The sequence below is a fragment of the Anabrus simplex genome, chromosome 2, assembly GCF_040414725.1.
Source record: "Anabrus simplex isolate iqAnaSimp1 chromosome 2, ASM4041472v1, whole genome shotgun sequence".
Classification (NCBI taxonomy): domain Eukaryota; kingdom Metazoa; phylum Arthropoda; class Insecta; order Orthoptera; family Tettigoniidae; genus Anabrus; species Anabrus simplex.
Genome location: NC_090266.1, coordinates 60378439 through 60405135, shown reverse-complemented (window position 1 = coordinate 60405135; position 26697 = coordinate 60378439). Strand labels below are relative to the sequence as shown.

At 41.6% G+C, this 26697-nt stretch overlaps 1 protein-coding gene across 1 annotated transcript in view; it reads right to left on the bottom strand.

Moving 5' to 3' along the window:
* The window catches only part of LOC136863865 (uncharacterized), a 299485-nt gene extending 273068 nt beyond the window's left edge, over positions 1 to 26417 (bottom strand). Inside the window, exon 1 of the mRNA XM_067140225.2 lies at positions 26146 to 26417. Coding sequence (XP_066996326.1) covers positions 26146 to 26164 — 19 coding nt within the window. The 5' untranslated portion in view covers positions 26165 to 26417. The remainder of the gene's footprint in view (positions 1 to 26145) is intronic.
* Positions 26418 to 26697: the final 280 nt, after the last annotated feature.

The window sequence follows — 26697 nt, the reverse complement described above, 5'->3', positions numbered from 1 at the left end:
ACAAAAGAGTAGCGTTACAAAAATGTTGCAAAGTTTGAGCTGGGAATAACTGGGAGAAAGAAGACTAGCTGCTCGACCAAGTGGTATGTTCCAAGCCGTCAGCGGAGAAATAGCGTGGAATGACATTAGTAGACGAATAAGTTTGAGTGGCGTCTTCAAAAGTAGGAAAGATCACAATATAAAGGTAATATTGGAATTCAAAATGACAAATTGGGGCAAATATTCATTTATAAGAAGGGGAGTTAGGCACTGGAATAACTTACCAAGGGAGATGTTCAATAAATTTCCATTGTCACTGAAGTCATTCAAGAAAAGGCTAGGAAAACAACAGATAGGAAATCTGGCACCTGGGCGACTGCCCTAAATGCAGATCAGTATTGATTGATTGAAAGCAGTGTTTCGCATATTTTTTCCATTTATTTTTACCTGTTTTGCAGAAATATATCAGTAAGTTAATACATACTTTTAATAAAACTAATGAACAGTTTCCGAATTATAGGCAGAGGTCTTTTATTTCGTGCAGGCTTCATTGGTTCCTTACGTGTTCTACGGCAGAAACCACCCCTAACTGACGTTACCTTCTACATCACATACCAGTGGCTATAGTGATATAAACTGTGAAAAATAAACTTTAGCAAGCCCTCGATATAAAACATCAAACTTGTGCACACGTCTATCCAGCTTATAACAAAAGAAAAGTGAGATGCTCTGGTTTCTCTGCTCAAGGAGTTCCTCCAGCTCTAGCTTCAGAGCACTGGCCGTTTGATGAAAACCTTCCCCTAAAAAAGGACCAAAGCAACGAGATGACAGAGACCAATCCTCATTCGATGACTATTCCCGCGAATTTCTTATGACATCAGTTTTGTAAAGTTTTAATGAAGTGCACTTAAGAGAACGAAGTATGAAAGTTTACTGTGTTTTTTCTACAAGTGTTAAGTCAGTTCGTAATTTTTTAGAACATAAATATAACTTATATATCATACTGCGTATAATCACAAGTGGGTGACTAAATATCTCCCAGTGCAGCAAGTAACTTACAAGGGAAGGGCGCATAGTGGGGAATGGCAGATCTTACGTAAATTTGGCACACACGTTAAATGAGCCAAGAATAACACAATGACCAAAATACTTCTTTCGGAAATTAACTCGTGTGACCTACAGGAAGTGTTTAAATTCGTTTGTTTGAATTAGCGCGATCGGCTACGCAGGCCGCTACTCCAAACCCTACCCACAACTTGCTATGTCCAACAGCTGATTTGAGGCCACGCTGACATACGCTTATAGTCATTATACGGGACTAGTGGTTGTTTGTGTAATGGTAATCAACGTAGGCAAAGTTATTTTGCGTTGGAAGAAAAATATGGAGCATGTGATATTAAGCCGTTATCTTAGGTGAGGATGGTGTAGAGCCGCTTTGTGCTTTCACTACTACGATCATCATTGTTGCAGAAGCTATAAGGAGCAACTTGCTTTCGTGTGTAATGTCCCTTGCTATAGGTTACTTTGAGTAAACCTTTGTTTTCACTATAACAATCTTATTCTATTGCCTTTATCGACCCACAATGAATGCAGGAATTTAATTCTCTTAATGCTACTACATACCGAGCTCGATAGCTGCAGTCGCTTAAGTGCGGCCAGTATCCAGTATTCGGGAGATAGTAGGTTCGAACTCCACTGTAGGCAGCCCTGGAAATTGTTTTCCGTGGTTTCCCATTTTCACACCAGGCAAATGCTGGAGCTGTACCTTAATTAAGGCCACGGCCGCTTCCTTCCCACTCCTAGCCCTTTCCTGTCCCATCGTCGCCATAAGACCTGTGTCGGTGCGACGTAAAGCAACTAGCAAAAAAAATATGCCGCTACATCATTTTCACGGCGTGCTACGCAATTAATAACGGAATATAAAAGATCAGTGGCGCGGTCCCTGCAAATTCAAACACGCGAACCTTAACACTTTCTGTAGGTCGCATGAGTTAATTTCCGAAAGAAATGTTTTGGCCCTGTGTTGTAATTGGCTCAATTAACGTGTGTGCAAAGTTTACTAAAGCCCCGTGACTCCCCGGTACGCGCCCTTCCCTTGTTATATAATTTATTTTTAATTTCAAAACCTCATTTTTGTAACTATGTTGTGATAATACAACGAAACGTAGCTTGTTTTACATCAATTCAATGCATTTCTTTTACATTTTCGCCAAGTATTATTCTGCAACAGAACATTAGGATTCCAGGAAATTTTCAAGCCTGGTTTCTACGATAATTGTCTTGTTAAGAAACCAAGTTGTACTAACAAGGTGACGATATAATAGCAGGTAGTATTTAGTTTGTTGTAAATGTAATTAACAGTTTAATTTATACTGATGACTTTAATAGTAGACTGTGTTAAAAACTCAAAATCTAATATATTGGAGACTGAAAAGAAACGCAGCGAGTACAATTTGAAAATCAGCGTTTCAAATCTAGAGTGATACCGACTGGGAGGATATCTAATAAAATAACAGAATGCAGGTAGGAAATACAAAAATGAAACAGTGGAATTTTTCAACTACTTAGGAAGTGTATTCTACAAGGACGTCAGTATGGTAAGTGAAATCAAATCAAAATGTCACAAAGCTGACTCAGTGATTTTGCAGTTGCGACAATCGATGTTTTGCAAGGAGGAAGTGAGTAATCGAATTCACATCATATTATTTACGTCCATTTTCTTTCTTTCCTACACGCCCAAGTGTCGACATTTCGTCGCGTAGGAGTTTTTATGTGCCGGTAAATCTATCGACATGAGGCTGAAGTGTTCGAGTGCCTTTAAATACTTCCGGGCTTAAACCAGCCAACTTCGGCAGTGTAGGAGAGCGCTTTACCGCCTGAGCCAATAATAATTAGGAGGAAGTGAGTTCGCAGGTCAAACTCTACTTTCATCGCTCTGTTTTCAGAAACACTTATATGTTGGAGGCAATAGATCTTAATGTGTTGGTACAAGGAGATGGTAACTATGGCAACAAGGGTATTCGCTGTGAAGAATTAGGAATGAACATGCTGGATTAAACTGTGCGTAAAAACGCGGCTTCATGTGAAGCGGGCTATGCCGGTGCAACGTAAAGCAAATTGCAAAAAAACCTTAACGCTAAGGCATAACAGTACTTAATGCAGACATGTGTTGTATGTACAGTATTTATTTATTTATTTATTTATTTATTTATTTATTTATTTATTTATTATTTTACTTGCCGCGGTAAGAGTATAAAGCCTTCTCGTGCATTAAACCAAGTTTAAATATTATACTAAATGCTATGATTCTAATATACACACACATATATACACTTACATACCACTAAGCAGTTATTTACACATCAATTAAACAACCAGTAATATTAAGTTTTGGTAACGGGGGAGACCCAGCTTAACAGAGAAAAAAGAGGCTAATATTCATTCGATTGTTAAATATGCTACAGTTGTTGTTGACAATTTGAAAATAAAATGTTCAAAATTACCCCCCCCCCCCCCCCTTTTAACAATATATCACTGTTTCCCTTATAAATTCCATGTTTAGAAGAATTTTCGTACTTTTCCTTCTTTTAAACTGTGTATAATACCTCCACCTACAAAATGAACCTCAGTCACTAACATACACTGTGATTTAGATATTTTTATCGATTTCTTATTCCGAGCACCTGAAAATATTAATATTTTCGTAAATAAATATATTATATAAAATATAATATAAATCCTATTGATCTTAATGTGGTACAGATTGTAGTGCAACACTATGGGAGGAAACCCTGAAAAAAATCATACTTATCCGTGAAACAGTAAGAGAGTTATGAAGGAAATAGTGATATATTGTTCAAATGGCGGGAAATTTTGAACGTTTTATTTGAAAATTTTATAATTAGAACTTTGACATTATTGAAGTTGCTTCTGATTGCTAGGAAGCATGCCAATACTGGGGTATGTGCAGCACTTGACAACATTTGTACAATATTTAACAATTGAATGAATATTGGTCTATTTTCCCCGTGTTAAGCTGGGTCTCCCCCTTACCTAAAGTAATAATAATAATAATAATAATAATAATAATAATAATAATAATAATAATAATGAAATGAAATTCCGTATGGCTTTTAGTGCCGGGAGTGTCCGAGGACAAGTTCGGCTTGCCAGATGCAGGTCTTTTGATTTTACTCCCGTAGGAGACCTGCGCGTCGTGATGAGGATGAAATCATTATGAAGACGACACATACACCTAGCCCCCGTGCGAGCGAAATTAACCAATGATGGTTAATATTCCCGACCCTGCCGGGAATTGAACCCGGGACCCCTGTGACCAAAGGCCAGCACGCTAACCATTCAGCCATGGAGCCGGACTATAAGTTTTATATTCAAAGAGAGAAATGTATTTATGGCTGTGATGGTGACGATTGTTGTTTTACGTGGCCTAACATCTAGGTTTTCGGCCCCAGAAGCAGTGACCCTGCAGACCCCGTGGGGCTAATGGCTTGTGAGGGGCCCATGATTGTGTCTTACTTTAGTAGCTGAAGAGTGATTTTACATATTAAAATAATTTAATTTCGTGTGGCTGTTTCTAGCCGAGTGCAGCCCTTGTATGGCAGACCCTACGATGAGGGTGGGCGGCATCTGCCGTGTGTAGGTAACTGCGTGTTATTGTGGTGGAGGATAGTGTTGTGTGTGGTGTGTGAGTTGCAGGGACAGCACAAACACCCAGCCCCCGGGCCATTGGAAGCAACCAATGAAGGTTAAAATTCCCGACCGGGAATCGAACCCGGGACCCTCTGAACCGAAGGCCAGTACGCTGACCATTCAGCCAACGAGTCGGACATTTTACATATTGATAAAGCTACAGCACACAACACAGTATTATTGTATTACAGAGGGTTATTCTAAAACTTTGGCCGTCGTAGTGCAGAGCTTCTTTCGTCACCAGGAGTACGGTAGTTATTTCTGAAAGGATGTGAGTTTTTCAAACTGTTCAAGATAATAACCATCCCTTGCTGCCACTCATTGAAGTAATAAGCCAGATCTGAGAACTCAGTAGTCAGCGAAGATGCGATAAGAAAAACATCCTTCTTATCTAAACTTTAAATACTGAAGTCTCGAGCCTGTTTATAACTCGGCAGCAAGTGTAGCTAAGTAGGCCTACAATGGATGGTTGAGTTGTAAATAGTAGTAAATTATTTGGTCCTAAGAACGAGATTATTTCTTAATATTGTGACGGTCAGCGTGGTTTGGTTACTATAATTGGAATACGCATTTCATTCGTGTGTGTGTGTCATAAGTGTTTTGCTTTAATTCCTTCGGATTTGAAAACTAAATAGTGGTATTATTATTATTATTATTATTATTATTATTATTATTATTATTATTATTATTATTAACGTTGCTGTTCATTGTTATAATATACAACCTTGAACTACGAAATAATCTTGTAACTATCCTTATCAACTAACAAGGGTCCTTTTTTCAATTATTGCGGGGTGGCCCCGAGCTTCTTAGCGCCGCTACTGCCCAGAAGTATCTTGTTTCCCATTCAAAAGGACACAGGAATTATAAACACTTCCAGCCCGTGTTATACAAGAGTTTGGGATGGTAACTGCGCTCACATGCGTGACCTTGTCTCAAACAGTAAACAAACTCCAGGGTCATTGCATGGAAGGCGTCTGTGAATGGAATTCCTGTGAACTAGCTCCTGTGTGTATATTATATAGAGGCTAATTCTGGATTTCATTAGAAAGAATTCCTTCACATTACGTGAAATGTTACGGATCTTTCAACTTGATAGACACAGCTGCCAAAACAGTGGCACTCGCTCCATCATGTCCATCCAATTAAGGAGTGCTGACCTTTGGTCGCAGGAGTCCCGGGTTCGACTACCTGTAAGGTCGGGAATTTCAACCATCATTGGTTGATTCCGTTGGCACGGAGGCTGGGTGATGTGTAGTTCTCTTCATCATTTCATCCTCATCACGACGCGCAGGTCGCCTACGCGCGTCAAATCAAATGACCTGCACCTGGCGAGCCAGTCTTGACCTCGGGCACTCCCGGCACTAAACGCCCTACGCCAAGTCATTTCATACTGTACATCTCATCTCCCACCACCGCCCCCTCACCAGCATTGAGGACGTTCAATCCTTGTTTTCTACACTGCTACACTAGCTGGGTCAATTATGAAACACGGCCATGTTAATTTCGCGTTCAAATATATAGAATTTGATAATAATAATAATAATAATAATAATAATAATAATAATATAATGCTATTTGCTTTACGTCCCACTAACTACTCTTTTACAGTTTTCGGAGACGCCGAGGTGCCGGAATTGAGTCCCACAGGAGTTCTTTTACGTGCCAGTAAATCTACCGATACGAGGCTGGCGTATTTGAGCACCTTCAAATACCACCGGACTGAGCCAGGATCGAACCTGCCACATTGGGGTCAGAAGGCCAGCGCCTCAACCGTCTGAGCTACTCAGCCCGGCTTTAGAATTTGAGACACAATCTGCATTACGTCGCACCAACACAGAAAGGTGTTATGGCGACGATGGGATAAGAGCTAGGACGGGCCTTAATTAAGGTTCAGCCCCAGCATTGGCGTCGTGTGAAAAATGGCAAACCACGAGAAAGCTTATTCAGAGCTGCCAACTGCGGGGTTCGAATCCACTATCTCCCGAGTGCAAGCTGATAGCTGCGTGATCCAAACCGCACAGACACTTGGTCGGTAGAATTTGAGATAAAACACGCAAAATTGTGCAAGTAATTCGCAATTGCCGAACGTACTACACATTACTGAATAATAATGCTATTGGCTTTATGTCCCACTAACTACTTTGAGGATATGCTGAGGTGCCGGAATTTTGTCCCGCAGTTCTTTTGACCACCTTCAAATACCACCGGACTGAGCCAAGATCGAACCTTCCAACTTGAGCTCGACCGTCTGAGCCACTCAGCCCGACAAAAAGAAAGAAGTATTACATAAAATATGTCGGCGCGCTGGACGTTAGTCCTGCTATTCTCTGGTTCACAGAACACGGATTAGATTAGCATGGAATTCTAGCTTAACAACAAGACCCAATGTCCCTAAATCAACGACTGATGCGCGTTAGCCTTGGCCCTTGGGTGAATGGTCAACGTCGTGGCCTTCAGTTCACAGGGTCCTAGGTTCGATTCCTAGTCGGGTCGGGGAATTCAACTGTTGGAGACTGGATGTTTGTGTTTAGAGAGAGAGAGAGAGAGAGAGAGAGAAAGAGAAAGAGAAAGAGAAAGAGAAAGAGAGAGAGAGAGAGTTACTATCAACCACTACAGAATGTTCAATATTTAACACATTCCTCCACACGGGGTTGGCTTCAGGAAAGGCGTCCGGGAATAAAACAGAGCCAAAAGTACAAGTGCGTGAACGTTCGAACCCGTGATCTCACCAGGGAGTGAAGAAAACAGAATGGATGATGTCCTTTCAGTGGCGTAGATAATGGGGTCGGGGAATAAGGGGCATACATCCCCTCATGGGGCGTTTCCACTCATTTTTATACGAAGGTAAAATAATAAGAACATTAATTTACAATAAAACTCGATTTAAGATGTGTATTATTATTATTATTATTATTATTATTATTATTATTATTATTATTATTATTATTATTATTATCATTATTCCCCTCCAAGGGAAAGTCGTATCTACGCCACTGTATCCGTTAACGATTTCCGTTGACAACTTCCAACGAGACTCGTTCTTATACACCTGTGATGTGTCGGATCGACGTTCAGTGAATATAATAAATGTCTCTCACTTTCATGTTGTATAGAAACCCCTTGGCACATATAACTGCTCGGGACCTTGGCTTGCCAAACCAAGTGTTAGCCAAGCTCAAGGCCAGCAGGTATTAGAATGCACAGGGTCAGCGTGACACACTCAGTCGTAATGCTTGGCTTTCCAGAATTACGAGGGCTGTAAATAAAGCAGTGGAAAGGCAGTCCAGACACTCGCAGGAGATCGCGCATGCGCAAATACGATCCATCAAGTGGACGGTTTCCAGCTTGTCAGGGCTCGAGGGCCACATTGGATCGCGGGCCGCACGTTAATAATAAATCATTTTTTGAAAAATTCTGCGAATAGAGCAGAGGTACCGGTAGACATTAATATGCACAGTTCAGTCGAATCATTTTAATTGCTTAATCGAGCAAGTGGTCGTGCGGTTTGGGTCACGTAGCTATCAGCTTCCATTCGGGAGATAGTGGGTTCGAACCGCACAGTCGGCAGGCCTGAAAATGGGTTTCCGTGGTTTCCCGTTTTCACACCAGGCAAACGCTGGGGCTGTACCTTAATTAAGGCCACGGCCACTTCCTTCCACTACTCCTACACCTCTCCCGGACGAAACTATCCTTACACCGGTCTGTTTTCAGACCAACTTTGCTTTACGTGAGTGAAAGTTGGGTGGACTCAGGATATCTTATTCATAAGTTAGAAGTAACAGACATAAAATTAGTTGGTACAAACAGGTGGGAACAATGGCAGGACGTACTCGGAATGAGGGGATAAAGGCTAAGTTAGGAATGAACTCGATTCTTGAAGCTGAACGTATAAATCGGCTACTGTGATGGGGTCATGTAAGGCGAATGGAGGAGGACGGATGACCTAGGATAACAACATACTCGGCTATGGAGGGTAAGAGACTGTGAGCTCGCACTCGGAAGATAGTGGGTTCGAACTCCACTGTTGGCCGCCCTAAGGATGGTCTTCCGTGGTTTCACATTTTCACACTAGGCAAATGCTGGGGCTGTACCATAATTAAGCCCACGGACGCTTCCTTTCCACTGCTAGCCCTTTCCTATCCCATCTTCGCCATTAGACTTACGTGTGTCGGTGCGACGTAAAGCAGATTGCAAAAAAAGAAAAGAGGGTAAGGGATGTAGATGGAGACCAAGACGATGATAGTAACACTTGGTTTCTAACGATATAAAGACAACAGTTGTGGCACTAAAGGAAGTCACAGAGCTAGTTACAAATAAAGGATTGTGGAGGCGTTTAGTAAATTCACATGTGTTTTCAGACTGAACGCTAAAAGGCATAAAAGTCTATAATGAAGACGTATACCGTACTGTATATTAGTGCATTCGCTGGACCAATATTGAAAACGAAATTATTTCTGATAGTGGTTTTACGAACGGAGGTAGTGTCTCGAAATACTCTGTGACAGGAAGGATAAGACTGGGAAGGTGGCCGTCGTGGTCTTAATTAAGGTACAGCTTGGTGTGAAAATTCGTGACCACGAAAGTCATCTTCGGGGCTAACAACCGTGCGTTTGAACGCATCATCTCACAAATACGAAACCCATACCACGTAGTCTAATACAAGACTGAGCCAGCAATATATGTATAAGGCTGCCGTTCAATCGGGTTTAGAAAACATGACAAACCGACTTTCCTAAGAATTTCTTCATCAGGTTTGCTGAGCGGATACGCAGAGGATGCTGATGCAGCGTTACTTACTTCATAGCATAAAGAAAACGAACAATGGAACAAATGCGTGAAAGTATAAAATTGCAATAGTCATCACAGTAGGAATACTTCTCTGAATCACAACCTGCCGAAGAGGATATCTGATGATGGCGTGTACTTCAGCGATATGTAGAAATGTATTACTCATTTGTACATATATTCTGCATGAATTTCAAAAATCACAACCACTTTCTATACATTGTGCAGCAGGGTCTTATTTCGCGATATGATCGTGAAGGAATTTATTTATTATCCACTTTGCAAGGTCGTCAGAGAGTTAATCACTATCATCATCCGCTCTATTGTCAATCATTGCTTCAACGTCATTATTATCTATTCCTATATCAGAAACGCCTCACTCAGCTGGACCACACACTCCACAGTTTTCGATACTGTTCGCCACCTTATTACAATGCGATGTACGCATCTGGACTCAAAATGGAACAAACTGGCTGTGTTTCGTTTTTAAATACCACTTTATTTTTCCGTTCTTTGTCACAATTCCCTCCTTTTTAACACCTTATCTTTCACGAGTTTTCGGTATTGCGATCCATTTAGCATTTCCCGATTGTCAGTCGATACTGATCTGCATTTAGGGCAGTCGCCTAGATAGATCTGTTGCTTTCCTAGACTTTTCTTAAATGATTTCAAAGAAATTGGAAATTTATTGAACATCTCCCTTGGTAAGTTATTCCAATCCTTAACTCCCCTTCCTATAAATGAATATTTGCCCCAATTTGTCCTCTTGAATTCCAACTTTATCTTCATATTGTGATCTTTCCTACTTTTAAAGGCGCCACTCAAACTTATTCGTCTACTAATGTCATTCCACGCCATCTCTCCGCTGACAGCTCGGAACATACCAATTAGTCGAGCAGCTCTTCCTCTTTCTCTCAATTCTTCCCAGCCCAAACTTTGCAACATTTTTGTAACGCTACTCTTTTGTCGGAAATCACCCAGAACAAATCGAGCTGCTTTTCTTTGGATTTTTTTCAGTTCTTGAATCAGGTATTCCTGGTGAGGGTCCCATACAATGGAACCATATTCTAGTTGGGGTCTTACCAGAGACTTATATGTCCTCTCCTTTACATCCTTACTACAACCCCTAAACACCCTCATAACCATGTACAGAGATCTGTACCCTTTATTTACAATCCCATTTATGTGATTACCCAAATGAAGGTCTTTTCTTATATTAAGATCGAGGTACTTACAATGATCCCCAAAAGGAACTTTCACGCCATCAACGCAGTAATCAAAACTGAGAGGATTTTTCCTATTTATGAAACTCACAACCTGACTTTTAACCCCGTTCATCAACATACCATTGCTTGCTGTCCATCTCACAACATTATTGAGGTCACGTCGCAGTTGCTCACAATCTTGTAACTTATTTATTACTCTATACAGAATAACATCATCCGCAAAGAGCCTTACCTCTGATTCCACTTATTTACTCATATCATTTATATATATGAGAGAACATAAAGTTCCAATAATACTGCCTTGAGTAATTCCCCCCTTAATTATTACAGATCAGATAAAACTTCGCCTACTCTCACTCACTCATTTCAATAGAATATAAATCACATAGGTACTGAACAACTGCATTCTTTACTATTTCAAATTGGAAGCTCCAATGCAAAATGTCAGTAAGTCTACTTTATGGAAAAATCAGTTTTTGCACGATCTCTGCAAAGAGTGATTAGTGGGCAACTGCTGGTGCACTAACATAAAATGTTAAGCTCCCATACGTCCGTGCCTGAGCCGTTGACATGTCAGCACTTTCGATACAAGAAATAAATAAGTCAGATTTACCAATCCAGAAATTTAGTTAATTCCAGTAGATTCAACTGTTGTTGTTGCTGTCTGAGCTATCAGTCCACAGACTGGTTTGAAGCAGGTGTCCATGCCACCCTACCCTGTCCTAGCCTTTTCATGTATACGTAACTCCTCTATCCTACATCTGCTCTAATCTGTTTGTCATATTCATAACTAGGTCTACCCCTGCAGTTGTTACCCCCTACACTTCCCTCAAAAATTAACTGCACAAGTCCTGTGTGTCTTAAGATGTGTCCTATCATTCTATCCATTCTTCTCGTCAAATTTAGCCAAATAGTTATCTCACTAATTCAATTCAGTATCTCTTCATTTGTGATTCGATCTATCCATCTCACCTTCAACATTCTTCTGTAACACCATATTTCAAAAGCTTCTATTCTCTTTGTTTCTGAATTAGTTATGGTCCATGTTTTACTTTCATACAATGCCACGCTCCAGACGAAAAGTTTCAAAAAATCATTCTATTTACTGTATCATTGCTCGAAGTGAGCAAGTTTCCTTTCTTTAGAAAGGCCTTCTTTGCTTGTGCTAGTCTGCATTTTATGTCCTCGTTACTTCTGCAATCGTTAGTTATTTTACTACCCAAGTAACAATATTCATCTACTTCCTTTAAGACTTCATTTCCTAATCCAATATTTTCTGCGTCACCTGCTTTTGGTCGAATGCACTCCATTACTTTTGTCTTGAACTTATTTATTTTCATCTTGTACTCCTTACCCAAGACTCTGTCCATACCATTCAATTCTGCAGTCGCTCAGCCTTTCACTTAAAAGAGTGCGTTCGAGTACTTGAACCTGCACGTCAGCTATCCTTCAAAGATCAACTTATTTTAACATTTTGTATTCATGCTGTCTGTATCTCATTAGCACTACCGTCCTTTATAATTAAAAAGTAGTTTTTACTCCATTCTTGAAATCATCTGTAGGAGAAATCTGTCGCCAAGCATTACTTGGGGCCTGAAAAATAATTCTATTTATATAAGGGAAGCGCAAGGAAGGTTTGCACCATAATCTATCCCAAGCATAAATACGATGGACTTATCTCGATTGAACAGGCAAAGCTTAATGACATCCATCATCTGCTACAGTTCGTTTCTCAGGAACACTTCGGGTTTTATAGAACAATTCCACCTGCAACATTAAACTCGAACGAGGATTATGATGAATATGAGTGAATAAAAACTTGAGATACATGTCTCAGTTAAATAGAGCACTATTGCTTGATTGCAATTTTGAATACAATTTATTAAAATGTATAAATATCCTAAGCCAATGTATAAAGTAAATAAGTCAAAATTAATGTCTTTTAAAATAAATACAAATGATACGATTATTTATATTGTGTTGACTATCTTCTACTTGTCTTATCGTTAATTTTATTTCAAAAATAACAAGTTTTAGAGTGTGTAAAACGTGTATTTTTATCTCCTGAAATATGTGGGAAATGGACTTAATTTCATCTTGCATTGGAGCCTCCATTACACTGAACTGCCAGCCACGCGTTCAGCTGGTAAAATGATTGGCGGTATTTTCTTAGAATTCTAAGCCTGAATGGGCATTGCTGAGTGTCGACACCGCTATTCTTGTGACAGTATAACCAGCGTCTCAAATAGCCAAGTTTATGTTTCCAAGCAAAATGTTTGCCTTCCTAGCGTATCGTACTCTTTTTCTACCGCTTTTCCCCACACCTGTGGGATCCCGAGGGCGAATTCCGTGCCATATGTTGATTTTATCCTGTTTTCTTTATTATTATTATTATTATTATTATTATTATTATCGCTTTTTTGCTTGGCTTTACGTCGCACTGACACACATAGGTCTTATGGCGACGATGGGATAGGAAAAGCCAAGGAGTTGGAAGGAAGCGGCCGTGGCTTTAATTAAGGTACAGCCCCAGCATTTGCCTGGTGTGAAAATGGGAAACCATCTTCAGGGCTGCCGACAGTGGGATTCGAACCCACTATCTCCCGGATGCAAGCTCACAGCCGCGCGCTCTAACCGCACGGCCAACTAGCCCGGTATTATTATTATTATTATTATTATTATTATTATTATTATTATTATTATCATTATCATCATCATCATCATCATCATCATCTGTTTACCCTCCAGGTTCGGTTTTTCCCCCGGACTTAGCGAGGGATCCCACCTCTACCGCCTCAAAGGCAGTGTCCTGGAGCTTCAGACTCTTGGTCGGGGGATACAACTGGGGAGTATGACCAGTACCTCGCCCAGGCGGCCTCACCTGCTATGCTGAACAGGGGCCTTGTGGAGGGATGGGAAGAATGGAAGGGATAGGCAAGGAGGAGGGAAGGAAGCGGCCGTGGCCTTAAGTGAGGTACCATCCCGGCATTCGCCTGGAGGAGAAGTGGGAAACCACGGAAAACCACTTCGAGGATGGCTGAGGCGGGAATCGAACCCACCTCTACTCAGTTGACCTCCCGAGGCTGAGTGGACCCCGTTCCAGCCCTCGTACCACTTTTCAAATTTCGTGGCAGAGCCGGGAATCGAACCCGGACCTCCGGGGGTGGCAGCTAATCACGCTAACCACTACACCACAGAGGCGGATTATTATTATTATTATTATTATTATTATTATTATTATTATTATTATTATTATTATTATTATTATTATTATTATTCAATCCGTTTACCTCCAGGGTTGGTTTTCCCCCCGACGCGTGAGGAATCCCACCTCTACCACCTCAAGGGCAGTGTCCTGGAGCGTGAGACATTTGGTCGGGAATACAACTGGAGAGAGTGGACACCGTTCCAGCCCTCGTACTGTTTTTAAATTTCGTGGCAGAGCCGAGAATCGAACCCGTGGTTCTGGGGGATGACAGCTAATCACACTAACCACTACACCACAGAGGTGGATGGTTTAAATTTATTCGGAATTTTATCACGTGTTGACTGACTGACTGAAACACTCTGTTTTAACAACACCTGTGGGTCAGTCGCAAAACATAAGAGAGTTCTACCACAGGATTGGCAACCTCTGCTAACTGCTCACAACAACAAGCACCTCGCGGTTGACAAGAGAACGTAACTGGCAAAACAATACAAAATCATTTGAGATAATACGTGAAAGACGCAGCAAGAAGCTGAAGATCGTATTGTTAGCCTTAACACACCAGCTGCTGTGACCTCGAGGTTCATTTAGCTTATTGGCCTGAAATCCTGAAGTGACAAAGGATAATTATTTATTCTAAATAGTTAGAAATATATAGGACGTACAATTAGAGGCTAATGATATGCCACTGTACACAAAGAAGGATGGAGGTCACTGAAGAAGGGGAATAGCTGTGACACTAAAAGGGGCGAGTACAGAGGGAACAAGTGAGGGCAAACGCTACGCAAGGCACGTTAGGGCGGATTGCTATAGCGCTTTACTATTTTCCTATACTGGCACACCTCGTCCACATATAGTTAGTAACACGTACGGCAATTATTATTATTATTATTATTATTATTATTATTATTATTATTACTATTATTTTCGATTGCAACAACTAGAAGTAAGTTATTTCATTGATCAGTACCAGGCAAGATGTTTACTGGCATTTTGGAAGGGACGGTGCGATCAGTGGTTGAAAGTATGTTGGATGGAAACCAGTGTGGTTTTAGACCACAGAGCGGTGGTTAGAATCAGATTTTCGGTATGCGCCAGGTAACTGAAAAATGCTACGAGAGGAATAGACAGTTTTATGTTTCGTAGATCTGGAAAAGGCGTATGACAGAGTACCAAGGGGAAAAAGTATCAGTCGCACTGGGAGACAATGGGGTTAAGGGTATAGTCTTAAAATCAATCAAAGGCATTTATGCTGACATTTGGGCTGCAAATAATTTATGCTAGAATGAGTTATTGGTTCAAGGTACTTACAGGTGTTAGACAAGGCTGTCCACTTTTACATTCGTTGCTCGTAGTTTACAAGGATCTACTGAAAGGTAGAAAGTGACAAGGAGGGATTCAGTTTGGTGGAAATGTAGTAAGCAGTCTGGCCTATGCTGACTACTTGTTCTTAATGGCAGATTGTGTCGAAAGCCTGCAATCTAATATCTTGGAACTTGAGAATAGCTGTAATGAGTACGATATGAAAATTAGCTTCTGGAAGACTATAGTGATGTTAGTAGGTAAGAAATCTAAGAAAATTGAATGCCAGGTTGGGAATACAAATCTGGAAAAGGCAGATAATTTCAAGTTTGTGTATTCTCCAAGGATGGTAATATAGTAAGTGAAATTGAATCCAGGTGCAACAAAGCTAATGCAGTGAACTCGCAGTTGCGATCAACAATATTTTGTAAGAAAAGAGTCATCTCCCGGACGAAACGTAAATTTACATCGGTCAGTTTTCAGACCAACTTTGCTTTATGGGAGTGGAAGTTAGCTGGACTCAGGATGTATTATTCTTAATTTAGAAGTAACAGATATTAAAGTAGCGAGAATCATCGCTGGTACAACCAGGTGGGAACAATGGCAGGAGGGTACTCGGAATGAGAAGATAAAGGCTAAGTTAGGAATGAACTCAATGGATGAGGCTGTGCGCATACACTTTGGTTGTGGGGTCACCTGAGGCGAATGGAGAAGGATAGATTACCTAGGAGGATAATGGACTCTGATACAGAGGGTAAGAGGGGTAGGAGGAGACCAAGACCACGATAGTTAGACCCAGTTTCTAACGATTTAATGATAAGAGATACAGAACTAAGCGAGGTCACAGGTCTGGTAACAAATAGAGGATTGTGGCGCAGTTTAGTAAAATCACAGAGGCTTACAGACTGAAAGCTGAAAGGCATGACAGTCTATAACGAAGACGTATTTATGTATGTATATATGTATGTATGTATGTATGTATGTATGTATGTATGTATGTACGTACGTGTATATGTAATGCCTTTCAAAGTTCAGTCTGTAAACTTCTGTGATTTAACCATGCACCTCCACCATCCTCTACTTGCAACTAGATAAGTGAAATCCCTAGTTCCGCATCTCTGCTCATTAAATCATTAGCTACTGAATCTAAACATCGTTGCCGTGACCTCCCTCTACTTCTCTTACCCTCCATGGCTGAGTCTCCTATTTAACGTCTCCTCCTCCATTCGCCTCACATGACCGCGCCTCAGAAGCTGGTTTATACGTACAACTTTCTCCACTGAAATCATTTAAAAGGTAGCCTTTATCTCCTCATTCCACATACACTCCTGCCATTGTTCCCACTTGTTTGTTCCGGCAGTCGTTCTCAGTACGTACATATCCTGACTCCACGCAGCAACTACTCCCGTGCAGCCCGAGTGCTCAGTTCCTCTTACAGAATGCTGTTGATCGCAACTGCGAGCACACTTCTTCACCTTGACTCACTCCCACTCACTATACTACCATCCTGGGAGAATGAAAATCCATGGCCTGTTTCCAGTCATTCGACTGGGTCAGGAATGTAATGAATGAAGTCCCCATCTAGCGGCAAGGATGGGAATTGTGCCGGCTGCCGAAGCCTGTCGCACGCCTCTGGAGCAATGAATAATGACTGACAGATGAAATGATATTGGAGAGTGTTGCTGGAATGAAAGATGACAGGGAAAACCGGAGTACCCGGAGGAAAACCTGTCCCGCCTCCGCTTTGTCCAGCACAAATCTCACATGGAGTGACCGGGACTTGAACCACGGAATCCAGTGGTGAGAGGCCGGCGCGCTGCCGCCTGAGCCACGGAGGCTCAATCCTGGGAGAATACACATCCAAAATACTGAAATGATCCACATGTTCCAGTTTTGAAATCTTGGGTTGGCATTCAAACCTCTGAAGTTCATGCCCTACTGTCATCACAAGGGCTCGGAAGTTGAAGATCTAAAAATTACCTAAAAAGGACTTAAAACTAGGAAAAAACGACGTAAAATGTGACCAAAATTAATTCTTAATTTTAGTTTTAATTACATTTTTAATAAAGGAATATAATGTTTAAAAATGCTAAATTCTGGTGGTATGCAGGATATAGTTAGAGCCCTCCGCGGATATACAAAATAGTATCCGCATTTGCAAATGCTTATCCGCGTACATTGTAAATAATGAATTACAGTATATTACACCCAAGATATTAAAACTGACAGATCTGTTAACATATTAACACAGGCCTGACACGTGGCACCGGAACCCCTACAGTCACAGGTTTATGAGGGATATTCTCTTACGATAACTACGGACGTATTGACCTGTGTTCCTTACAGTTAGGCTTGGGTCAGATTTACCGCTTTATGGTCTGAGTGCCCTTTATAGACCATCGTCCTACCATACCACTGTGAAGGGTCGCCTAACCACAAGCAAAGGTAAGAGTATTCCTGAGTGAAAATCAATAAACTTCATTATTTAGAAATTATCAGCAAAATTATCCGTACAGCCATACAGTTAGCATCCGCCAAGACAATCACTTCGCGAATATCCGCGGATAATCCGCACCCATGCAGGGCTCTACATACAGTGCAAGAGTATATCAGTGAAATACTTCATCTTTCAGACAGTCTCTATATTTAGATTAACATAGTTTTAAAAAGGAATTCCCTGTTTGTTAAAATAGTACTTACAGAATTTAAAATGAAATATTTTTTTCACCTAGAATGAATTCGGTGAACCCGGCGATATAAACTGAAATTAGTATGACTGAAATAATATTGGCTTAACCACACTAGGATTTCCGAAACTTACGTTACCTCAGTTGGCTTTGCAGCATATCACAATAATCATCTCCAGGTTCGTAAGTGTCGAGGATCGTCGGTTTACAGACGGTACATTGCGAAACATCGAGGAAATTCCCTTCACATCAACGGATGTTAAGAGTTCATACTTGAATCAAGTAAAATCAATAAACACTCACATCAAAATTTTCTCCTTTCAATATTTCACTTGTCTTGCACATAATTGTTGCCCTTGGATTTTTTCAAGCATTAGTTTCATATTCATTTCATTTTCTCTCATTTCAGATGTGAAACTCGAGAAAAGAAAAGAGGTGATGGATGATTCGAGTTGAGAATGGGCAGTACAAATGGATTCGAAAGAAGGCGAAGTTGTTAAAAATCCAATCAATCAATCAATCAATCAATCAATCAATCAATCAATCAATCAATCAATCAATCAATCAATCAATCAATCAATCAAGCAATCAAGCAATCAATCAAGATCTGCATTTAGGTCAGTCGCCCAGGTGGCAGATTCCCTATCTGTTGCTTTCCTAGCCTTTTCCTAAATGATTTCAGAGAAATTGGAAATTTATTGAACGTCTCCCCTGGTAAGTTATTCCAATCCCTAACTCCCCTTCCTATAAATGAATATTTGCCCCAATTTGTCCTCTTGAATTCCAACTTTATCTTCATATTGTGATCTTTCCTACTTTTATAAACGCCATTCAAACTTATTCGTCTACTAATGTCATTCCACGCCATCTCTCCGCTGACAGCTCGGAACATACCCCTTAGTCGAGCAGCTCTACTTCTTTCTCTCAATTCTTCCCAACCCAAACTTTGCAACATTTTTGTAACGCTACTCTTTTGTCGGAAATCACCCAGAACAAATCGAGCTGCTTTTCTTTGGATGTTTTCCAGTTCTTGAATCAGGTAATCCTGGTGAGGGTCTCATACACTGGAACCATACTCTAGGTGGGGTCTTACCAGAGACTTATATGCCCTCTCCTTTACATCCTTACTACAACCCCTAAACACCCTCATAACCATGTGCAGAGATCTGTACCCTTTATTTACAATCCCATTTATGTGATTACCCCAATGAAGATCTTTCCTTATATTAACACCTAAATACTTACAATGATCCCCAAGAGGAACTTTCACCCCATCAACGTAGTAATTAAAACTGAGAGGACTTTTCCTATTTGTGAAACTCACAACCTGACTTTTAACCCCGTTTATCAACATATCATTGCCTGCTGTCCATCTCACAACATTTTCGAGGTCACGTTGCAGTTGCTCACAATCTTGTAACTTATTTATCACTCTATAGAGAATAACATCATCCGCAAAAAGCCTTACCTCCGATTCCACTCCTTTACTCATATCCGTTAAGAACTAAACGACGGCTAAAAAAGAAACGAAGCCAAAAAGCATCGAAAAAGGCAAAAACCCTACCATTTTATGTAGGGCCTCGTCTTCGGACACTCGAGAAAAAACAAGGACTTTAGTCTTGGAAACGCTCATTTTGATGTTATGTTTTCTGTAAACTCAGGCCAATCCTCTTTACCGAGCTCCATACCTGCAGACAGCCTGTACCCTTAACATTTCGTGAACGAAATGTTGTCAACTAAATTCAATTATGTTTTAGAACATTAATTATTTCCCCATTCGTGACATTATTGTATTCCCCGCTTTACTTATTTTCGACTCACTTCAGCAATGCTAGGGATCGTCCGTTACACGAAGCACGTAGGCCAAAGTAGACGCTGTCGATTCTGTGTGTTCCCTTTGATTTTCAAAGCTTTCAGACAGAGCAACACTAACGCTATCTGTAGGTGCTGGCTCTGGGACTATGATTTTCTATAGCGAGATTTCTTCGCCCAGTAGACAGACTTACCAGCGTCTCTCCTTGCTCTCATTGGCTAGTATTTGGATCTCAGTTATAAAGGTGTTTTATTGGCTACCATCTCAGACGTGCTTTTAATGTAATTAATTTGAATTGACTTTATTGTAAGACACGTCTAAAAATAAAATAATAATATTCAAATACGAAGTATGGCAAACTTACACCAAATGAATGAACGACAGCACCAAGACCCTTCAAGTATATGCATTTCCTTGCCCGCCAATATTAGTTACGGTGTTATAACCCCAACAACTATTGACTTACATTCTTAATAATGAACTCCAGAGCGTGCATACGGAAATAACAAAACTGCTTAACTTTATGCTGTATATTTCGTTAACGTCAGTTTCTAGTGAATGCGCTATGAGTGCCTTCAAACGAATTAAAACATATTTAAGGAATTCGATGACCAACCAGAGTCTAACTTGGGAACTCTAGCTATAGAGAAGGAACTGCTGTGGCATCTTAGCAAGACGAGAGTAATAGATATATTTTCGGAAATGAAGGTCAGGCGGATTGAATTCATTTATAATACTATTAACTACTACGAACTGCTGCTACTACTATTTTTTTAAATTTCTTATTTCTCCTATTAAATCTACATAACAATGAAATATATTGCTATTTTTATTCTAAAAGTATGTTGCTATATGTCAACTCCCGCTGCCTATTTAGTCTACATTTTAAATTAAACGAGTGCACGTAGGGTTATAGGTTGTTATAGGATTTGTCTTTTACTTTCAGAGTCATTAATATAATACTGAATACAGATCTCTATACCTCGAAAACAAAATTCCATATAATTAATATGTTAAATACTTTAAATTTAAATAAAAAAGACCTTCCGTAGCTCAGGCGGCAACGCGCCGGCCTCTCACCGCTGCATACCGTGGTTCAAATCCCGGTCACTCCATGCGAGATTTGTGCTAGACAAAGCGGAGGCGGGACAGGTTTTTCTCCGGATACTCCGGTTTACACTGTCATTTTTCACTCCAGCAACACTATCCATTAACATTTCATCTCATCTGTCAGTCATTTATCATTGTCCCAGAGGAGTGCGACAGGCTTCGGCAGTCTGCGCATTTCCTCTCCTCGCCGCTAGATGGGGCTTCATTCATTCCATTCCTGACCCGGTCGAATGACTGGAAACAGGCTGTGGATTTTTCAGTTTAAATTTTAAAAAATCTCTGTCTCCCCCCTTACTTCCTTACTTAGTTCACGCTTCGCCACTGGCTTAAGTGCGGCCAGTATCCACTATTCGGGAGACAGTGGGTTCGAATCCCACTGTTGGCAGCCCTGAAGATGGTTTTCCGTGGTTTCCCATTTTGACACCAGGCAAATGCCGGTGTTGTACCTTAATTAAGGCCACGACCGCTTCCTTCCCACTCCTAGCCCTATCCTGCCCCATCGTCGCCATAGAACCTACCTGTGTCGGTGCGACGTAAAGCAAGTTGCAAAAAATGTTTCTTTCTTTCTTTCTTTCTTTCTTTCTTTCTTTCTTTCTTTCTTTCTTTCTTTCTGTCTGTCTCAATCCGTTTACCGTCCAAGGTTGCTTTTCCCCTCGGACTCGGTGAGGGATCCCACCTCCAGCCTCAAGGGAAGTGTCCTCGAGGGTGAGACTTTGGGTCGGGGGATACAACCGGACAGGAGGACCAGTACCCCGTCCATGCGGCCTCACCTGCTATGCTGAACAGGAACCTGGGATGTGAAGACGGAAGGGATAGACAAGGAAGAGGGAAGGAGGCGGCCGTGGCCTCTAGTTAGGTACCATCCCCGCATTTGCCCGGAGGAGAAGTGGGAAACCACGGAAAACCACTTCGAGGATAGCTAAGGAGGGAATCGAACCCCCTTTACTCAGTTGACCTCCCGAGACTGAGTGGACCCCATTCCAGCCCTCGTACCACTTTTCAAATGTCAGTGCAGAGCCAGGAATCGAACCCTAGGCTCCCGGGAGGGGGGGGGGGGCGGAGACAGAGCTAATCACACTAACCACTACATCACAGAGGCGGACCTTCTGCGACCTACGAAACATATATATAACTATCAATTTCTTCTCGTAGCATTTCTGAATTAACTTACTTGCCGCTGAATTTCTGGCCGTGATAGACCCTCTGTGGTCTGAATCACGTTGATATTCTTCCAAATTACTCTCAACCATTCATCGCAATCCTTTTCCAAAATACCAGCGAACACCTTGCCTGGTATACTGTACAATGTAATACTTCGACAGTCGTTGCAATTCTTCCTGTTCCCTTGCTTGTAGGTAGGAGCAATTCGTCCAGTGAGAAGGTGTTACCGGACGAGGTGGCCGTGCGGTTAGGATCGCGCAGCTGTGAGCTTGCATCCGGGAGATAGTGGGTTCGAACCCCACTGTCGGCAGCCCTGAAGATGGTTTTCCGTGGTTTCCCATTTTCACACCAGGCAAATATGCTGGGACTGTACCTTAATTAAGGCCACGGCCGCTTCCTTCCAACTCCAATGCCTTTCTATCGCATCGTCCCTGTCTGTGTCGGTGCGACGTAAAACCATTAGAAAAAAAATGAAGGCGTGTTAAAGATTCCACGCTAATCCCAGTACTCCACTAAGCCATTTCATTCCTGCCTGCGGACTATATTGCACCATTTCAGGACTAATTTCATCCATTTCCGCTGCTTTGCGATAATACTTTATTTACCACCCTTTCCAATAACTTGAGCGTAATTTCACTGCCATCGTAATTCTTCTCCCCCGCCCCCACTATGAACTCGGTTGATCGCGGCCGCAACGGAAGTTTTTCGTTTTACGCAGATGATTTTAAAAATATTCCTTCTATCTCCCCAGTGACTCCCTGGGACCTAATAATAGTTCACCTGATTTACTAAAAAAGCATTTAATTTACTTTTTCCCTCCCTTTCTAAGATCCGGAAATGTTTCCTTGCCACTTTACCAAACCTTTCTATGTTATTATGGAAAACTTCCTACGACCCTACAGTGATTTGTTTCGCCCTGATTCCGTAACCTGCGTATGGTTTCCAATTTGCACCAGTTCTCGTTTGGAGCAATTTGCGATATGTCTACTTGGTACATTCACACGATGTCGTGACTTAATTCTACGAAGCTGCTTACTTTTTCCCACCTTTACACACTGTAGTTCTTACACATTTCCTTGCTCTTTCTACTACGGCATCCTCTATGCCACCATTATCTTTCTATAATCCTGAAAGTACTTACTGTCTATTCTTTGGAACGTTACACTAATCATATCCATGTACTTCTAATTCCTCATCCTGGAGATTCTCTACCCTCAATTGTCTGCAGAATGATTTCATTTTCTCTGTCGTAGGCGTAGTGATATTTAGTTCACTAGGGGTCGGCATCATCGACACATTCCTGGAATACCCGAATATTCGTAACAGATTTCCTGGATTCTTGAATTCAGAATCTGTGATGTCATAGTCTACTATGGATCTGGTGCCGTTACCCTACCGTGTGTATCCTTATGCTTGAAGAACAAATTCGTATCTGCTAATCCCACACTAATGCCGACGTCCTATTAGCTCCCATATCTTCCCAACGTCTACTCACCACCTTCTCACACCCTTCAGTTCTCTTTCCAACTCTCGCATTGAAAGCGCCCATTAGCACTATTCTATCCTTGGTGTTCACCCTAACTACGATGGCACTCAGTGCTTCACAAAACTTTTCCACTTCGTCCTCATCTGCACCCTCACATGGTGAATACACTGAGACGATTCTCAACCTAATTCCTACAACAGCTAAATCTACCCACATCATTAGTTTATTTACGTGCCTAACAGGAGCTATATTGCGTGCAATAGTATTCCTGAGGAACAGCCCTACTCAATTCTTTGACGTTGTCCTTTTAACACCTAACACAATGTATAATCCCCTGTCTCCTCCTCTTTATTTCTACTTACTCGAATATCATTAACTCCTAACACATCCAGACGCATCCTGTTTACCGACTCAGCTCATTCTACTTCATTTCCCCACAAGGCCTGTTAATATTGACAGCTCCCCATCGAATTCCATTTCCTTCGCCAAGTTGTTTCCAAGGAGCCCGTCACCTGTCAAATGTAAGTGTGACTCCGTCATTCCCATAGGTCCGAGGCTTGCTTAAAACATTCTGACCGGGCAAGTTTGCCGTGAGGTTAGGGGAGCACGGCTGTGAGCTTGCATCCGGGAGATAGAGGGTTCGAACCAAACTATCGGCAGCCCTGAAGGAGGTTTCCCGTGGTTTCCCATTTTCATACCAGGCAAATGCTGGGGATGTACCTTAATTAAGGCCACGGCCGCTTCCTTCCAACTCCTATCCCTTTCCTATCCCATCGTCGCTATAAGACCTATCTCTGTCGGTACGACGGAAAGCAAATTGTAACAAAACATTCTGAGCGTGCTCGGGAAAGATTTTGTGAAGCAGAATGCCACCCTTACTTACACATAATCCCTGTGAGGATCTCTCCTCTAACGGGTTAGGGACACCCGGTGGATTGTATAGCCCTAGCCGCCTGAGCACAAGGAGTGCCACGACTCAGAATGTTGTATGTTCGAGATGCCCACCCCTGTTCCATAGCAACTGGTATTCCGATTTTAAACATCACTTCCTAGGCCACTCAGCAGTTGCCCACGGTTCACGAACTAGGACGTGACTACAGTAACCCACACCATGGACCACGTATTCCTTATGAAAAGAATTTAAACTAAGCTAACTTTTGAATCTTAGTTTAGCTGCTTGGTGGGGTTTCAGGAGTGCGGTAAGGTTGTGGTGTGAGGACACACAGCGTTCAGTTGCAATCAGAACCTGTTTCTGTGGATTGCGCAGCGCTGGACTCACCCTCGAACACTGGCATGCAATCTTTTCTGCACTTAACATAATTTAATGATATGAATGGGTGATCAATGTTAAGCGACTCAACTAACCCACGGTTTTATCACCAAAAGGTTCAAAAGTTCACGAGAGAAATGATAAAAAGCAATCAAACAGAGACAAGGAAACTAATATATGCAGTACACACTCGACATACATAAATCTATTAGACTGCAACACTTTTCTTCCTACTTGTTCAATGTCGCACTGACATACCGACGGATTTCGGCGATGAGAGGATGGGAAAGGTCTGAGATTGGAAAGGAAGCGGCCATGTCCTTAATTAAGGTACAGCCCCAGCATTCTCCTGGTGTGAAAATGGGTGAAACCACGGAAAACCGTCTTCAGTGCTGCCGACAGTGGTATTCAAACTCACTACCTCCCGAATGTTACACCTTTCAACGCTTCCTCTGCAAGTCTCTGTGAGGGAGATGCGCATCTATTCGATCCTTTATCCACAGCTAACACCATGACCTATTTTTCTTCTAACTTTCTGCTCGAAATATCATGAAGTACAGAGATTAACCATTGAATTCTCGGACTCTCTCTGCTTTTATAATCTTCAAGAGCTGCCGGCTATTTGCCTTTTAAATTGCCTTCTGCACATTCATGCGCAGCGCATCACCCACACTGGCCCAAACGCACAGCTTCCTCCAACGTGTTTATTCGGAACTAAACTTCTATCCCTTTCTTACGAACACCTTCTAGTCTTTGCCCCATCTGCTCGCACCAGCAATCATTGTTGCTACATGGATGTTTGTTACCTCTACCTTATGTACATGAGTAGAAGACACGCCTTCTGTCCTGTAAATACGAGTAGAATGTCTGAATGTGTAGCGAAAATGTGTGTGCCAACTAATTTCAATCCTGGAGTGCACAGTTTAATGCACTTGAGCACTCGCTACATTAGACTGATTCTATCCTTCAGACAATATAACAACATTGCTCGTTTAAAGCAAACGAACACACAAGTGGATGTTAATTATCAACACTGTCACAGTTCACCCAACCCATCAATGTGCCGTGTGGTGTAATGTGAGTTCCGTACACAGAGAGATCTGCGGTATACTCTTCAATGACCAATGCTAAATGGCGTGGCTGCATCGCTTACTAGCCCCGATAGGTTAAGTTAGCCTTTACCTAGGTACCTGATTAACGCAGTAAATAATTAAAAAATAAGTAAGCAAATGTTGATAACAAGTTGTGAATTCTCTCGCAGGTGGACTTCAATGAAGTTTATACAAAAACATACATTCTCCCAAGCAACAATTTGACTAGTCAGCACAGTAATTGTCATTCTTAAGTTTGTGTAATTCATTGTATAAATGTAATCACTTTAATGATATATCACTTATTACTGTACCTGGTGTGTCAACTGGCATAATGTATAGTTGTCGGTATCCTCTGTATTAACAGCAATCGAGTCGTCTTGAAGTGGCGATTGTCACTGATAACAAGGCACTGTCACATTCCCTCCAGAGCCACGCACGATATATCTCCATACCAACGCTCAGCGCTGAGTTGCACGAGTCTAGGAGGCCTTGACGCGATACTACACTGTCTGTCACTACGCAATTTGAAGACGGTAGTCCACTCGCGATCGCAGACCGCGCGGGTGTGCAGCCAGCTTCTACACGGCCAGGCTTATAATAGACACTAGGCTCGTTTCGGACCCAAGTTCACTCAATCACCACTAGAGCGGGCTGGACTTACGGCTTATCGACAATTATGAGCAGACAATGTGTTCGAATGTTATCTGACTGTTATGGCCATTCTAATAAGTGGCCGCGCCTGTAGTTCGCACTCTACACTGACCTCGGAAACTGATACTAAAGTTGGCTGTACTGTCAACATGACCACGTGCTGCACTGTCCTGGCTCAAGAAAGAAAAACGCCAGTCAGTCAGCTAATGTCC